Source organism: Phacochoerus africanus, chromosome 1, assembly GCF_016906955.1.
Source record: "Phacochoerus africanus isolate WHEZ1 chromosome 1, ROS_Pafr_v1, whole genome shotgun sequence".
Lineage (NCBI taxonomy): Eukaryota > Metazoa > Chordata > Mammalia > Artiodactyla > Suidae > Phacochoerus > Phacochoerus africanus.
In genome coordinates this window covers 202,020,408-202,039,348 of record NC_062544.1, presented here as the reverse complement: position 1 = coordinate 202,039,348, position 18,941 = coordinate 202,020,408, and the positions used below count along the sequence as shown (strand labels likewise).

Below are 18,941 nucleotides of genomic sequence, written 5' to 3'. Positions count from 1 at the left end.
GCTGCATCTTTGACTTATACTGCAGCTTGCGGCAACGCTAGATCTTTAACTCAGAGTGAGGCCAGGGATGGAACCCGCATCCTCACAGGGACAAGGCTGGGTCCTTAACCCACTGAGCCACAGTGGGAACCCCTGGGGAATATTATTTAGCCATGAGAAAAAAAAGAAATGCTGCCAATGGTGACAACATGGATGAGCCTTGAGGGCATTATGCTAACCGAAACAAGCCAGACAAAGACAAATAATACTTGGTATCACTTATATGTGGGATCTAAAAAAAAAAAATTAAACTCATAGAAGCAGAGTAGAGAAATGGTTGCCAGGGGCTGAAGGGTGGGAGAAATAGAGTTTGGTAAAAGGTTACAGATGAATAAGGTCTGAGAATCTAGGTGTAACATGGTAAATGTAGCAGATAACCTGCATTGCATAACTGAAATTTGCTAACAGATTAGATTTTAAATGTGAAGGGATGATGGATGTATTCACTAGTTTGATGTGAAGAATCCTTTCGAAATGTGTACATATACCAAATCACAATGCACATTTTAAATATTTTAAATGTTATCTTGTCAATTACACCTCAATAAAGCTGAAAATATTTTCAATTTAAAAAACCTGTAAAATTCAGGCAATATTTAAGTTAAATCACCTAACCAAATAAAATGAATCTTTGCAGTTAACACTTTTAAACTTTTTTTTTTTTTTGAGGGAACTTATAGTTTGTTTTATTTTCTATCACCATGCAATTAAAAAAAAAAATCAATCTTGAAATTCCTTTTGTGGCTCAGAAGGTTAAGGTTAAGGACCTGTCTCTGTGAGTGTGTGGTTTTGATCCCTGGCATGGCTCAGTGGGTTAAGGATCTAGCATTGCCATAAGATGCACCTCGGATCCAGTGTTACTATGGCTATGATAGAGGCTCCGGTTGCACTTCCAATTCAACCCCTGGCCTGGGAACTTCCACATGCCCCAGGGTGTGGCCATAAAAAGAAAAAAAAACAATATAAAATTTTTTTGGGGGGGCTGCACCTGTGGCATATGGAGGTTCCCAGGCTAGGGGTCAAATTGGAGCTACAGCTGCTGGCCTACACGACAGCCACAGCAAGGCCAGATCTGAGCTGCATCTGTGACCTACACCACAGCTCATGGCAATGCCGGATCTTTAAGCCACTGAGCGAGACCAGGGATCAAACCCACAACCTCATGCTTCACAGTAGGATTCCTTTCCACCGAGCCACAACGAGAACTCCTAAAATAAAAAATTTTTAAAAATCAACCTTGCTGGAGTTCCCGTCGTGGTGCAGTGGTTAACGAATCCAACTAGGAACCATGAGGTTGCGGGTTCGGTCCCTGCCCTTGCTCAGTGGGTTAACGATCTGGCGTTGCCGTGAGCTGTGGTGTAGGTTGCAGATGCGGCTCGGATCCTGCGTTGCTGTGGCTCTGGCGTAGGCCAGTGGCTACAGCTCCGATTTGACCCCTAGCCTGGGAACCTCCATATGACTCGGGAGCGGCCCAAAGAAATAGCAAAAAGACAAAAAAAAAAAAATCAACCTTGCTTTTCCTGAGTAATGAGGTAGAAATAGAGTATCTAAATATTAACTTAGGGAGAAGTGATTTTTTTATTATATATTTGAGCTTTCCTATTCATGAACATGGTATACTGCTCTAATTATTTGTTTCATGTCTTTCAATAAAATTTTTATACATTTTTATCAAAGGCCAGCATATCTTTTATTATGTTGTATTTTTGTATTGCTATAGTAAATGTATCCTTTAAAAAATGTTTACTGGAGTTCCCATTGTGGTTCAGTGGAAACAAATCCAACAAGTAACCATGAGGTTGTGGGTTTGATCCCCAGCCTTGCTCAGTGCGTTAAGGATTTGGCGTTGCTGTGGGCTGTAGTGCAGGTTGCAGATGCAGCTCAGATCCTGTGTGGCTGCGGCTGTGGTGTAGGCCTGCAGCTGTAGCTCTGATTCAATCCCTAGCCTGGGAACCTCCATATGCCACGAGTGTGGCCCTAAAAAGGCAATAAACAAATAAATAAAAATAAAGAATGTTTACTAAGTCTGTCATACAGAAACAATGGACTTCTGCGTACTGATACTGTATTTTGATAACCTTGCCAAGCTCTCTTACTAATTCAGACTATCAAAAATTGTTTTAGTTCCTGTCAGGGCTCAGTGGTTAACGAAGTCGACTAGTATCCATGAGGACTCGGGTTCGATCTCTGGCTTTGCTCAGAGGGTTAAGGATCCGCCACTGCTGTAAGCTGTGGTGCAAGTTGGAAATGTGGCTCAGATCTTGAATTGCTGCGGCTGTGGCATAAGCCTACCTGGGAACCTCATCTGCTGCGGGTGCAGCCCTAAAAAGACAAAAAAAAAAAGGTCTTAGATTTTTCTGTGTAGACAATTATATCACCTATTAATAATAATATTTTCTTTTCTAATCCTTATTAAGATTTTTTTAATCTGACTGAATTAGTATCTCCAAGTACAATCATTAATAGTAGTGATACCAAGCATCTCATCTTATTCCTGATCCTAAAGGGAAGTGTTTTTTAATAGTTTTACCACTGAGTATATTTGCTGCAGGTTTTCTCAGATATTTGTTATCTGAGTTAAATAAATTCCAAGTCTGCCATCAGGATTTATCACAAATAGATGCTGAATTTTGTCAAATGCTGTTACTACATCTTCTGAAGTGTCATGTTTTATCCTCTTTAATGTGTTAATGTGGTTAAAAGCATTGATTTCTATCGTTAATCCAAATTTGTATTTCTTAGTCATCAAAAATTATCATTTCTATAGTTGCTGACTTCAGTTTGCTAATGATTTTGTTTTGCTTTTGCATCTATATTCATGAGTGTCAATATCCCATAATTTTCCTTTTATTAACTTCCTGCTTAGCTTTATGAACAAAGTTACGTTACCTTCACAACATAAGATGACAAGTTTTGTCTCTTTTTCTCCAGAAGATTTTGAATACAATTAGAATTAGCTGTTCATTCAGCCTTTATTTATTTTTACTTTTTTTTTTTAGGGCCACAGGTTTGGCATATGGAAGTTCCCCAGGCTAGGGGTGGAAATGGAGTTACAGCTGTTGGCCTACACCTACAGCCACAGGAACACCAGATCCAACACCTCAGCTCTTGGCAACATTGGGGATCCTTAACCCACTGAGTGGGGCCAGGGATTGAACCAGCATCCTCATGGATACTAGCTGGATTTGCTTCTACTGAGCTATGACGGGAACTCTCATTCAGCCTTTAAAGCAATCTAAGCCTTGTGGTTTAATTTGGTTATACAAAGAAAATGTTCTAAAAATCAATAATTAAGCTTACCTAGTAGTTCTAAACTATTTAAGGTTTTTCCTTTTTTGAATCATTTTAAGTTGTAGTATTCTAGGAATTTTCTGTCATCTAAATTTTCAAATGTATTAGCATAAAGATGTTATTCTATCTCAATACAACAATTTCTTTTAACTAGATACTTAAATCCATATACATTTTTATGATTGTTGATACATTCAGACTTACTGCTACTAAATTATTTTATACTATTTGTCTTTTTTTTTTTTTTCCTTTTCTTCTCTTCCATTTCCTCCTGCCCCTGCTTATCTTCTTTTGGAATCGGGTTTGGTTTTTTTTTTCCCCCTCTTCTTCATTCAATCCCCCTCACCCTCTACTACTTTTAAAGTGTAAATCTCTAACAAGCATTCTAAGTCTAATCAATATTTTTACTCTCTTCTAGAACAAACAAGGACTTTGTAACTCTCATGCCCATCATTCCTTTCTACCTAAAATCCATAGTTAACCAGTATTTTAAGTTCTAGCTGGTCTTAAACCCCAAAACCTACAAATTAGATGTAATTGTTTAAAATGTCAATGACTATTTCTCCCCAGTCTTCTCATGGCCTGGTGGGTCTACTGAATTTCTAGTTTTGATCTTTTCTGGGCTGCTCTGTCTTGTACCATAGATAAGACCCCCAATTCTAATACCACATTAGTCCCCTTAGCTGAATGCATGCTAATCCTAAAATTATCCATAAAATGGAAATCTAATTGCCTTAATCATACTATTAATCATGCTTCTATTTAAATACAATTACCTAGACCATTGAGAATCTTTGTTTTCATTATCCTGAGGTGTGTTATTTTTGGTCTTGTTTTTTTAGGGTCGCACCTGCGGCATATGGAGGTTCCCAGGCTAGGGGTCAAATCAGAGCTGTAGCTGCTGCCTACGCCACAGCTACAGCAACACAGGAGCCAAGCCACATCTGTGACCTACACCACAGGTCACGGCAACACTGGATCCTTAACCCACTGAGCAAGGCCAGAGATTGAACCTGTGTCCTCATGGATGCTAGTCAGATTCGTTAACCGCTGAGCCATGATGGGAACTTCCTGTGATTTTTGTATCATACTCTCACTTGTTATCAGTGGTCCATTAAATGGAACTTGGAAGACTCCTTCCACATCTGATTCTCCCTCCTCAGCTATTCACTGTAATTCTGAACCCTTTATTATTATTATTATTTATTTATTTATTTATTTATTGCTTTTTAGGGCTGTACCCATGGCATACAGAAGTTCCCAGTCTAGGGGTTGAACTGGAGCTGCAGCTGCTGGCCTATGCCACAGCCACAGTAACTTAGGATCTGAGCTTTGTCTGTGACCTACACTGTAGCTCGTCGCAATGCCAGATCCTTAACCCACTGAGCGAGGCCAGGGATCAAACCTGCATCCTCATGAAAACCAGTCGGTTTCATTTCCAGTGCCACAATGGGAACTCCTGAATCCTTTATTTTCAATAGTCAAATCTAACTACAATTTTTATCAATAAATCACTTCATCATTACTGAACACCAACTACTGAAAGATACAAAAACAAACAAGACATACTTTATACCCTAAAGAGATTTCAGTCTGATTTGGAAAAAACATATGAAAATAGGAAATAACTATATAATATGAGAAAAATAACGAGAGCATAAAGGAAATATGCTTAATGAGGAGGGAAAATAAGCCCTTATGAGAAAATAACATTCTTATGCTGTTTGAAGATTTATGATGTCTTTATCCATTTCTAGGTACTTCACAAAAATGATGAAGCTCCAACAAGGTAGCATGAGATCACAGTTAAAGAAATAGCCCTTTATCTTGAAGGAATTCTGTCAAGACCTGCTCTACAACCTTTTGATACAAATTTAAAACATTTGATTTGGGCAACCAAATAAACATTTTTAGGAATTAGGAAAGGCTCCTAAGGACAGAACAAGGTAGAAGAAGCCAAAAGTTTCTCCAAACTTATCCATCCATACTTACGTGCTTGATGAAACACACCATTTGCATAAAAGTTCATGTCTTCTACCAAGCACAATTTTATCCTATGTCGAAGATTAGAAGACCCATGGACTTTTGATTACTTTTATTTATTCATTTATCTTTTGTCTTTTCTGGGGCTGCACCCACGGCATATGGAAGTTCCCAGGCTAGGGGTCAAATTGGAGCTGTAGCTGCTGGTCTACACCAGAGCCACAGCAACGCAGGATCCGAAGCGCATCTGTGACCTACACGACAGCCCATTGGCAACGCCAGATCCTTAACCCACTGGGATTGAACCCACAACTTCATGGTTCCTAGTTAGATTCGTTAACCACTGAGCCATGATGGGAACTCGTTTACTTTTAAAACTAAGAGTTTGGGAAAAAGAATCCCCGAGGCTTATTCCTACCGTTATACTATGATAAGAAGAGTATGCCTGAATATTTCCATAAATAGATGACTGAAAATGAGATAATTCAACTGGATACTCACTTAGACACATTGCCTACTACTATTGTTTTCTTTACAAAAAGTCGTGAAGTCTCATCTACTGCAAGATCAGCATTCCGTTGCTCTGTTTTATGGGAGCCAGTGATACTAGATGTGTCCTGGGGGAAAAAAAAATCATAATCAATTTTCATTTTCAATTTGGACAATTTTCAGTAAGCAGAAACCACAAAATCATACAAAGTATGAATGGAATAACTCAATAATTGCAAAATTCTCTGGCTTTGTTGCCCCTCTGAGAGCATGAAAGAATAATTTTACTATAATTTTATTACTTCTTTTTTTTTCATTTTCTTTTTAGAACCGCACCTGTTGCATATGGAAGTTCCCAGTCTAGGGGTTGAATCAAAGCTACAGCTGCTGGCCTACACCACAGTAACAGCAACGCCAGATCCAAGCAGTGTCTACGACCTACACTGCCAGCTTGTGGCAACAACGGATCATTAACCCAATGAGCAGGGTCAGGGATAGAAACCACGTCCTCTTGGATACTAGTCGAGTTTGTTATCACAAAGCCACAACCGGAACTCCCCCACTATAATTTTCACATTAGTTTATATAAGTTTGTACACCGTAATCCCCTGTGTGTGTGTTTAATAATCACACACAACTGCTTTGTATATACAAACAGGATATGGAAGAAACTACTACAGTGGTTACCTACAGGAAATAGGAATGGGGAAAGGGGTCAATGGAATTTATTCTTCTCAACCTGCTGTACTATTACACATTTTTCAATAAGTAATGTAAACATAATGGTTAAGTTTCACTATGGAGATAGATAGCCAGTGTATAAGCCTTGACCCTTATATCTACTAGATGTGTAACCTTGGGTATAATTACTTAACTTCTATTTCAATTTCCTCATCTATAAAATAAGGATGATAATGGTATCTAAGAGGACTGTTTTGTACAGTTCTTAGAAACTGGTACACAGTAAACACTATATATTTGTTACATAAACATGAGTGTTCATATTACATAAAAGACGGTGGGTTTCTAAGCCCTATGACTAGCATGATCTAAATTCCTTTTAATTAAAAAAAGAAAAACAGGAGTTCCCGTCATGGCGCAGTGGTTAATGAATCCGACTAGGAACCATGAGGTTGCGGGTTCGGTCCCTGCCCTTGCTCAGTGGGTTAACGATCCAGCGTTGCCGAGAGCTGTGGTGTAGGTTGCAGATGCGGCTCGGATCCCGAATTGCTGTGGCTCTGGCGTAGGCCGGTGGCTACAGCTCCGATTCAACCCCTAGCCTGGGAACCTCCATGTGCCGCAGGAGCGGCCCAAGAAATAGCAACAACAACAACAACAAAAAGACAAAAGACAAAAAAAAAGAAAAAGAAGAAGAAAAACACATGCACTATCTCCCCAGAGATTATACTAAAAGGAGGCAACTAAACCCAAACATTAAGAGTTCTGATTTTGGGTTGCGGCACTATGAATGACTTTTCTATTATCTTTTACTTTTCTGTAGTTTAAAATTTTCAACAATGAACATACATGAACTTGTAACCAGAAAGTATTTTTAAATTTTATCAAAAATAAATCGAATCCGGAGTTCCCATTGCGGCTCAGTGGTTAACGAATCTGAATAGGAATCATGAGGTTTCAAGTTCAATCCCTGGCCTTGCTCAGTGAGTTAAGGATCCACTGTTGCTGTGAGCTGTGGTGGAGGTCGCAGACTCAGCTTGGATCCTGTGTTGCTGTGGCTGTGGCATAGGCTGGCAGCTACAGCTCGGATTCAACCCCTAGCCTGGGAACCTCCATATGCCATGAGAGCAGCCCTAGAAAAAGGCAAAAAAAAACAAACAAAAAATTTTTTAATTAAAAAAAATAAATAAATCAAATCCTTGATATGTGAGTATTTGAAAAACAGCCTGGAAATGTCCTCTATCACAGGATATCCGGTTGAGAAAAACCACTGGTCTCAACCAGAAAGGATGCTAAAGCCAAGTATTATACCGAGAAGTTGAGCACCTTGAGGTAATGACTCAAATAACAAATTGACAGGATCAAAGAGCAATAACTATCTTTCAATTCTACTTATGATTTATCAAATTTCTTCCAGCTATTAAAGCATCTCAGAATATAAAGTTTCAAAAAGAAAACTACTGAAGGGTCACTGCCCTTGAGAGAATAAACATTATAAAAAAGACGACAGCATTGCTAACTCCTCAAGGTTTCTTTCATGTCTACATGAATGCCATGTAGGAGGTGTGCAGTGCACAGGAGGCTTTAAGTCTAAAATCAGAAAGACAGGTTTAATTCTCAGTTCTGATACTTGTGGACAAAACTTTAACCCCATCGAGACTCAATTTCCCCATCTCCAAAAGGGATATAATTAACTTATTTCCTAAGGGTCATACAAAAATTAAATGAGATAATATGTGCATACTTCATAATACTGGTTCCCTTTTCCTCTGGCTCCCTCCCCTCCATCCAACTATATATATACCCTTCCAGTATTTCGGCTTGGTCTTTGCTCCGTGTTGTTTGAGAGTCTTTCTTCGACGTCCATATTGCTGTTAGTGTCTTTGTCAGATAAGAAGTCATTGTGTTGAGATAAAGAATCACTTTCTGAATGATTGGCTGATGGTGTTTCTGATCTCTGATTGGCAGGAGATGATGACCTAGATGGTGATTCCAAAAATTTCTTGATAGCAGGATGATTAAAAACCATTGTATCACATGTCTTTGATCCCTGCAAAAATGAAAGTAGGCAAAACAAACTTGTACTCACATCCACCAAAACCAGATCAAAGTTTCATACTTTCCAAACTCCTTATTTATTTTGGGATCATGCTTAAAAATCCTTCCAAGTCTCCCCATACCCATAAAACAAAGTCCAGACTCCCTAATGTGGTTCAAATCAACACAACAAAAACTAGAGAATGATAAATAATTATGCAAAGGTCCTAACACTAAAAAACTTAAAAATGCAAGCCCTCAGAAGGTAAAAGAAAAGATAAATATGTGATAACATATGGAAAGTCAGAATTGGCTTAAAAAAAAAAATCTCATATTGCTTGACATAAACACATCAACCGCTCTAGATAAAACATTCCTGTAAGAAATATAAAGGTTTTTTAAAGAATGTGTACGGTACAATGGCTCCCATGTAGGAGTAAAATGTAGCACAGAATGCTTTAAAATGATTTATACTGACATAGAAAGTTTGCCCTTAGTCTGGCACTAAAGCCAGCCTAGGGTATTTTTCTATATCTTGTTACTTGTATATAAAATGAAATGTGTTCTGTTATAATAGAACACACTATAGTTACATTCCTTGGAAGCCCAGCTTTTAGAACTTGCGCTATTAAAGTACTTGTTTTAGTGAATAAAAGGGAGCCAGAGGCTAATGTTTTGGAGCCAAAGCAACAAAGGTGCTGCAGTTCAGTAATAAAAGTATATTTCAGAGCTATAAGTATATTTTATCAGAGCAAACTAAAAATAATTAAATGGCAGATTATAGACAAAAATATACCTAAATATTCTTGAGTAAATCTTAATCCGAATACAGTAAGCACATTTCTAGACCATCAAATAGTACAGTTCACTACTGCTAATGTTTTTAAAAAAAAAAAAAGACATTAAATGAACAGTCAGCTCTTCAGAGTAGCTACAGTCCTACATCATGCAGCTGCTAGCTCATGATGTCCATCTTTTTTAATCCAATAGCAAGCCATATAACAGATAACATTAGAATCTGCCCTTCAATGAACAGTGTCTTCCAAAAATTTTTGGTCCCCCAAAACCTGTAAATATGACTTTATTTGGAAATAGGGTCTTTTCAGATGTAATCAAGTTAAGATGACTTCACATTGAATTTGGGTAGGACTTACTCCAACATCTAGTGCTCTTAAGAGAGGGAAACTTGGATACAGAAAGAAACAGAGAAACAGAAGGAAAAGTCCATGTTAAGTTAAAGGCAGAAACTGGAGTGATGCAGTTCCAAACCAAGAAATGCCAAGTATTGTCAGCAACCACCAGAAGCTAGGAGAAGACAAGGAAGAATTCTGCTCTAGTCTTCAGAGGGAGCACTGCCCAGCCAACACCTTGACTTTGGACCATTAGCCTCTAGAATCACAAGATTTATTCTAGAGGCCTCTAGAATAAATTCCCATTGTTTTAAGCCACCAATCTTGTAATCATTTGTTATGGCAGCTCTAAAATGTAGCTGCAATATGGAAACCACTGCAGTAGAGGAAAAAATTATCTACCATCAAAGATTAAATGCCCAAATTGGAAAAGAAGTAAAACTATCACTGTCTGCAGATGACATAATATTAAGAAAATCCTAAGGATAGCACCAGAAAACTGAACTCATCAATGAATTTCGCCAAGTTGCAGGTTCCAAAATTAATGCCCAGAAATCACTGCATTTCTATATATTAACAATGAAAGACCAGAAAGAGAAATCAGAGAAATTACCACATCAAAAAGAATAAAATACCTAGGAATGAGGAGTTCCCGTCGTGGCGCAGTAGTTAACGAATCCGACTAGGAACCATGAGGTTGCGGGTTCGGTCCCTGCCCTTGCACAGTGGGTTGACGATCTGGCGTTGCCCTGAGCTGTGGTGTAGGTTGCAGACGCGGCTTGGATCCCACGTTGCTGTGGCTCTGGCGTAGGCCGGTGGCTACAGCTCCGATTGGACCCCTAGCCTGGGAATCTCCATATGCCGAGGGAGTGGCCCAAGAAATAGCAACAACAACAACAACAACAGACAAAAGACAAAAAGACAAAAAAAAAAATCTAGGAATGAACCTACCTAAAAAGACAATAGATTAATACTCTGAAAACTATAAGACGCTGATAAAAGAAATCAAAGACAACACTAACAGATGGAAAGATATGCTCTTATCCACCATGCTCTTGGATTGGAAGAATCAATACTGTCAAAATGACTATACTACCCAAGGCCATCAACAGATTCAATGCAATCCCTATGAAATTACCAAGGACATTCTTCACAGAACTAGAATAGAGTATTTTCAAATTTGTATGGAAACACAAGAAACCCCGAATAGCCAAAGCAATATTGAAAAAGAAAAACGAAATGAAGGAATCAAGCTTCCCAACTTCAGACAATACTACAAAGCTACAGTCATCAAAATAATATGGTACAGGTACAAAAACGGAAATATAGATCAATGGAACAGCACAGAAGCCCAAACACCTATGGTCAACTAATCTATGACAAAGGAGGCAAGAACATACAGTGGAAGAAGAAAGATAATCTCTTCATTAAATGGTGCTGGGAAAACTGGAAAGCTACATGTAAAAGAATGAAAATAGAATACTATCTAATATACACAAAAATAAACTCAAAATGGATTAAAGACCTAAATATAAGGCCAGATACTATAAAACTCCTACAGGAAAACACAGGCAGAATGCTCTTTGACATAAATCACAGCAACATCTTGTGTGACCCACCTCCTAGAATAATGACAACAAGGACACACATAAACCAATGGGACTTAATTAAATCAACTTGAAAGCTTCTGCACAGCAAAGGAAACCATTAAAAAAATGAAAAAACACAGAATGGGAAAAAAATATTTGCAAACAATGCAACAGACAAGGGCCTAACATCCAAAATACACAAACGATTCACACAACTCAGCAGCAAAAAAAAACAAGCCAACTGAAAAGATGGGCAGAAGACCTAAATAGACAATTCTCCAAAGAAGACAAATAGATGGCCAACAGGCACATAAAAAAATGCTCAACATCACTAATTATTAGAGAAATGCAAACCAAAACTACAATAAGGTACCACCTCACACCAGTCAGAATGGTCATCATTAACAAGTCAACAAATAAATGCTGGAGAGGGTGTGGAGAAAAGGGTACCCTCCTTCACTGTTGGTGGAATGTAAACTGGTACAACGACTATGGAAAACAGTATGGAGGTACCTCAGAAAACTAAATATAGAACTACCATAGGACCCAGCAATCCCTCTCCTGGGCATGTTATCCAGACAAAATTTTCACTGAAAAAGACACATGTACCCCTATGTTCACTGAAGTGCTATTCACAATAGCCAAAACATGGAAACTACCTAAATGTCCACTGACAGATGAATGGTACATGCACACAATGAAATACTACTCAGCCATAAGAAAGATAAACTAATGCCACTTGCAGCAACAAGGATGGAACTAGAGATTCTCATACTAAGTAAGCCAGAAAGAAAAAGGCAAATACCATGTGATACCACTTATTTGTGGAATCTAGAAGATGGCACAGATGATCCTATCTACAAAAGAGAAACAGATCATGGCCAAGGAGAGCAGACTTGTGGTTCCCAAGGGAGATGGGGGAGGGAGAAGGATGGATGGGCAGTTAGGGGTTTTTGGAAGCAAATTGTTATATTGGAATGGATGGGCAATGGGGCTCTACTGTACAACACAGGGAATTGTGTAGGATTGGGTCACTTTGCTGTACAAAAGAAATTAAAGAAACACTGCAAATCAACTATACTTAAAAAAAAAAGATTAAAATAGCCACCAAGTGAGCAACATTGTCCCACTCTAGATCTAGAATTTTGAACCACAAAATGTTAAAATATTCTGTCTTTATACTATGTACTTACTTCATATTTAAGGCTTTCAAAGAAAAAATAAACAGCATATTTCTGGTAGAAACAGATCATTTAAAAAAAGGAAGATTAAACACAAATAATGCTTCAGATTTCTGTAAGACAACAATAAGAGTTTAGCCAGCACCAGATACCCTAGAGCTCCATGGGATGACAGAAAGCCTACATGACAGGCACCTCTTATCTGTAAAAATCATGGGGAGTGATGCGAAGTGGTAAGACACCACGCTCCCCTGAGTCCTTCTATTAGTCTCACTGAGCCAGTGCCATCTAAAAGGAGAATTATCTAACTCTAATGGGAAAAAACTTAAGAAAACAAACAAAACTTATGCTCCAATTATCAGAATGTCAAACAAGGAGAAATACTTCTGCATCAGTTGAACCCTAGCCCCATCCTTTGTAATGAGCAATCACGTGGTAACCACATTAACCAAGTGACTAAATTTTAGTATCACTAACAGTAGTACAGCCTGATATTATGTCTCCTAATGTGATACAATATGAAGTACACAGCATCATCTACAAAGGATTATCACCAAAAAGATTTAATCTTAATCTAATCAAACCTTTAGACTTGACTCTCATTTTACAGGAAAAGAGAGGGAATGAAGGAATAACCCAAGAAGGGGGAAAATCCAAAATGTAAACATTGTACAAGATAAATGGCCTGAACTCTCCAAGTAAGTCATATCACAGAAGAGGTGGGAGAAGTGGCAGCACTGTTCTAGATAAACTGAGGCCAGAGAAACAAAACAGTCAGACCATAAACCCTGACTGGATACTGGTTCCTCAGAAAAACATCTTTAAAAGATATTTTGCTGAACAACTGGAAAAATCTGACTATGGATTGGTTATCAGACAATATTAGGGAATCATTCTCTTAAGTAGTGATACACAAAAGACTGTCCTTTAGGATTTAGTATTTAAGAATGAAATATTATGATGCTCAGGATTTACTTTTTAATGTTTTTGAGAAAAATAAGTTAAATAAAGCAAATATGGTAAAACGTAAAATTGTTGAAGCTAAGTGATGCATTAACAGTACTTATTTCACCTTTTCTGTATTTTTGAAAATTTTCACAAAAAATAGGAGAAAGAAAAATCGAGGATTTTTTTTTTTTTTTTTCCATTTCTAGGGCCGCTCCCGTGGCATGTGGAGGTTCCCAGGCTAGGGGTCAAATCGGAGCTGTAGCCACCAGCCTACGCCACAGCCATAGCAATGCAGGATCCGAGCCATGTCTGCAACCTACACCACAGCTCATGGCAACGCCGGATCTTTAACCCACTGAGCAAGGCCAGGGATCGAACCCGCAATCTCATGGTTCCTAGTCGGATTCGTTAACCACTGAGCCACGACGGGAACTCCCGAGGATTCTTGAAATGGGTAAATCTAATGAAACTAAAAATTGTCATTCATTAGCAGTAAAAGGTCAGAGAAAAATCAATCTATCTATAATTTACTCCAAAGCCAACCATAACCAAATGAAAAGGAATAAGGCCAAGTTGAGACAGGGTTACACTCATCTTTGTATCTGCAAAGCCTAGCAACAGTGCTAACAACTAAAGGAGAATTAAGCAGAAAAAAAAAAGTTCCTTAGGATTATTGACAATGTAGAGAAGCAAGATTAAAGGATTATGGTTGAACACAATGATAAATCATGTATTTTTCCAGGAAAGTAGGCTAGGCTTCTTGAATTCTAAAGGTCTATATAAGAAATGTTTCCTAGGCACGGACTGCACAACAACACTAACTGCCCTTCATACAACAATATACGTGGCCAGAAATGAAAGCACATGAGGAAAACTTACCTCAGAAACTTTCAGAAGCCCTGCAGAAGCATAGTAGTTTGCAACAATGCAGGCACGAAGTTTATCCATCATCCTTCTTGCCTCAATCAGTCGCTAAAATAAATGTTAATTCATGACTTTAAACAAAAAGGCAGAATATACAAACATTTCATTAGAAATGCAAAAGACCCCAAAAAGCTCTAATTCTCCAATAATCAAAGAAAGATAGATATAACCATTTTTCCACCTATCAGACTGGCAAAACATTTAAAAGGATGGCAAAATATGATGTTTGCAAGACTACATAGACATACTGATATACATACTTATGTGTATATATGCATATTCATTGAGAACTGTCCACAAAGATACTGAGCACAAGAGCAAAGAGGAATTATCTTTTGGGATGGAATGTCAAAGTGATTTTTTTTTTCTTTATCTTCTATAATCTCATGTAAAGGGGAAAAAAGCATAGGTCTTTTTTCCCAAAAACAAGAAAGCTCCTTTAAAAGAACAGCAAAGGGGAAAATACACAATAATTCTATCTCAATAGATATTTTTCAATAGCTTTATTTATTTTTAATTGATCATTATCATACCTGGTCAATGACCTCAATTTCATGTTCCTTATTCTTCATTTCAAGTGCAAACTGTTCCTTGATAATAGTCTCAATCTTCTGCACAGCAGCATCTCGAGCTACACAAAGAACATACAATAATCCAAGGTCTAATTAAACAGTCACTGTCTTGATTTAAGTCAGCGAGCAACAAAAGAAACCCTGGAATTATAGCTCTGAAGTGGAGAAACCTAGTGGTCATCACTTGAACCAATGATGAAAAGTTAACATCACTAATACTCGGACAAACTGACCTCAAGAGTTTTCTGCTACGATGACTGGCAAGACTTCAAGACTCTGTGGCATTCCTGCTAAAAATGCCAAATCTAATCACAACGTACATCAGATAAAACTAAATTGAAGGACATTCTACAAAATAACTAGCCTGAACTATTCAAATATTAAAGTCGAGAAGACAAAGAAAAGTTGAGGTGATTAAAAGAAACTAAAGAGATGACAACTAAATGCACTGTGTAATCCTGGAGAGGGGGATATAGTTATAAAATATTGAGACAACTGGTAAAACTTGAATATGGACTGCAGATTAGATAATGTAATGTATAAATGTTAAAATTTTCTGCTTCCGGAGTTCCCGTCGTGGTGCAGTGGTTAACGAATCCAACTATGAACCATGAGGTTGCGGGTTCGGTCCCTGCCCTTGCTCAGTGGGTTAACGATCCGGCGTTGCCATGAGCTGTGGTGTAGGTGGCAGATGCAGCTCAGTGAGTTGCTGTGGCTCTGGCATAGGCTGGCAGCTACAGCTCTGATTAGATCCCCTGGGAATCTCCATATGCTGTGGGTGCAGCCCTAGAAAAGACAAAAAGACAATAAGTAAACAAACAATAAAGAATTTTAGCAATTTTTTTTTTGTCTTTTTGCCTTTTCTAGGGCCGCTCCTGAGGCCTATGGAGGTTCCCAGGCTAGGGGTCGAATCGGAGCTATAGACGCCGGCCTGCGCCAGAGCCACAGCAATGCAGGATCCAAGCCACGTCTGCAACCTACACCACAGCTCATGGCAATGCTGGATCCTTAACCCACTGAGCAAGGCCAGGGGTTGAACCCGCAACCTCATGGTTCCTAGTTGGATTCATTAACCACTGAGCCATGACGGGAACTCCAAGAATTTTAGCAATTTTAAAAAAAAATTCAAATAGCCACTTTTTTGGAGACACTTGATATACAGATACAGCTGACAATTTGGTCTTCAACTAATCAAATGATCTTGGGCAAGTAATTCAACGCCTCTGAGCCTTAACTAAACCACTAGCAGTTACGCGCAGGGGTCGACGTTTCCCAAATTTCCATCACTCTTATACCACTTTCAAGTTACCTGCCACATTTCAGAACCAAGTGAAACATCGAATTAACGCCATTAAGTAGCGCTTTTTTTTTTAATGTCAGCCTTATCCTAGGCCGTAGCCATTAAAATACAAGTTTGATGAGACCATTATCTTTTCTAGAGACATTTAACTATTAAAATAAAAACCTTAATTCATGTACCATCTATAATCATCTTATAAAATACCACACTGTAACAGACACATCACTAAAACTCTAGGATTGCAGCTACCATACAATGACAGCCAAAACTTATGGCCTATCTCATGACTGGTGCTTTCACAGTCTACCTGGTCGTGTTTCTGCCTTTTATGCCATACATGATACATTACTATTAACCAGGGCACTTAGCTAATCCCTCTCACAAATTTCCAAATGTACACAATAGTGGAAATGCACTTCATTTTATTCCCTATAAATCTTATAGGGAGGCATATGTCAACAAAGAAATAATTTCCTAAGGCAGGTGAATTTTTACCTGAATTCTCAATTGCTTTATGCCGCTTATTTGGAAGGGCCACAGATACATCCTCATAATCAGGATCAGTTTCTTTAACTGTTCGCTTGATTCCAGACATGATGACATTCGTTCTTCACTGTGAAGCAATAATACATTAATAAATAACATTGCTTGACAGCAATACTTATATATATATATATATATATATATATATATGTACACTCATACAAAGGGAGTAAATAAATATTACATAGTAGTGATACTTCTAAGTCTGTGTATATATGTACATATCCCTTTTAAAGCCAAAAGCATAACCAACTTCAAAAGTTTACTGAAAAAAAAAAAAGAATCATCATCATCTGTTACAAAGCATGGGTTTCCCTTGCAAGAGAAAATCCTTTAACAAGGCAGCATGCTGTTCAGACTTTCCAAAAGGAACCAGGCTTTCACAGAAGGGCTCTCATAAGGAAAGGAACAAAACCAGATTTTGATGAAAACATAGTAAGCCCATACAGTATCCTGGAATTCACAATGCATCAAATATATTACAGAATATCAGCAATATATCTCAAATAATTCATTATACAAATTCTCTCTCTGGTACTTACATATTACATAACACGTGCTATAAAAAGGTACTTAATAAATATTGCTACTGTTCATTTACTATTATTCATAATAAACACAAACCATATAGACTTATATTAAACTAACAAGTTTGCAATATGGTAAACAAGGCCTAGGTATACAAGTCTTTGAATAAACTATCCCATAAATTTTAGATCTGCACTGTCCCAATACATTAGCCACTATCTGCCAGCGGCTACTTTTTCAAACTAAAATTAAACAAAATTAAAAATTCAGTTCCTTTCCCAACATTTCAGAACACCAGCCACAGTTCAGGTGCTCAATAGCCATCAGTTGCTAGTAGCTACTAAATTGGACAGCAAAGATACAAAATACTCTATTGCTGCAAAAAGTTCCACTGGACACTGTTCCTCTTCCAAATGGTGCTTCATTGAGCAATTATTAATATTTCACGAGTCAGCTTAGGAAATGCCATCCAGATCAACACTGTCCAATAGAAACATAATGTGAGCCACAAATGGAATTAAAAATTTTCTAGTAGTCACATTAAAAAAAGGAAAAAGGGGAGTTCTCATTGCGGCTCAGGGGCAACAAACTGAACTAGTATCCATGCGGATGTGGGTAGATTCCTGGACTCACTCAGTGGGTTAAGGATCCAGTGCCGCCGTGAGCTGTGGTGAAGGTCACAGACACAGCTCCAATCCCACATTGCCGTAGCTGTGGCACAGGCTGGCAGATGCAGCTTCTATTCAACCCCTAGCCTGGGAACTTTCACATGTCACAGGTACGGCCTTAAAAAGCAAAAAGCAAAAAAAAGGAAAAAGAAATGGGTGAAACTAATTGTAATAATGTATTTTAACCAATATACCCAAAATATTATCATTCCAAAGATATAATCAATATAAACAAATCAGCAATAAGATAATTTACATTCTTATTGTTATATTAAGTATGGTATGCATTTTACACTTAGAGAATGCCTCAATTTGTTTTTTTGGTTGTTTTTTTTTGTCTTTTTGCCTTTTCTAGGGCCGCTCCCGTGGCTTATGGAGGTTCCCAGGCTAGGGGTCTAGAACCTACTCCTAGAACACTGTCTTGCAAACACATCATACAAGATATAGCTGGGAGTTCCTGGCATGGCTCAGATGTAAGAAACCCAAATAGTATCCATGAGGATCCAGGTTCGATCCCTGGCCTTGCTCAGTGGGTTGAGGATCTGGCATTGTCGTGAGCTGTGGTGCATAGGTCACAGACAAGGCTCGGATCCTGCATTGCTGTAGCTGTGGTGCAGGCCAGGAGCTGCAGTTCCCATTCGAACCCTAGCCTGGGAACTTCCATATGTTGCAAGTGCTGTCCTAAAAAGCAAAACAAAAACAAAAACAAAATATGGCTAACTCTTGGGAGAAGGAATACACTGATAAGTAAGGTTCTTGGAAACTGGCTGAGCTATCTCCACAATAGAAAATAGAAAATCCTATGAACCTCACAGCATTTGAATCTCATCAGAACCACTGAATTTTGTGCTTTCATTCAAAATGACTTTTTCCATCTGATTTAAGAGGGGAGACCCTCCCTGGTGGTCTAGTGATTAGGATTTGGCACTCTCACCACCACAGTCCAGGTTTGACTCCTGGTCAGGGAAGCCTTTCTTCTAGAGTCCTGCTGTGGCTCAGTGGTTGACAAAACTGACTAGCATCCACGACGATGTGGGTTCG

At 38.3% G+C, this 18,941-nt stretch overlaps 1 protein-coding gene across 4 annotated transcripts in view; it reads right to left on the bottom strand.

Moving 5' to 3' along the window:
• YEATS2 (YEATS domain containing 2) overlaps window positions 1-18,941 on the bottom strand; it is a 104,068-nt gene that overhangs the window by 67,996 nt on the left and 17,131 nt on the right. For all 4 annotated transcript variants that reach the window (XM_047787542.1, XM_047787566.1, XM_047787559.1 and 1 more), the window contains exons 2-6: window positions 16,657-16,774; window positions 14,823-14,920; window positions 14,245-14,337; window positions 8,285-8,530; window positions 5,815-5,930 (exon numbers count right to left, since the gene is read on the bottom strand). In XM_047787542.1, coding sequence (XP_047643498.1) covers window positions 5,815-5,930; window positions 8,285-8,530; window positions 14,245-14,337; window positions 14,823-14,920; window positions 16,657-16,756 — 653 coding nt within the window. In that variant the 5' untranslated portion in view covers window positions 16,757-16,774. The remainder of the gene's footprint in view (window positions 1-5,814; window positions 5,931-8,284; window positions 8,531-14,244; window positions 14,338-14,822; window positions 14,921-16,656; window positions 16,775-18,941) is intronic.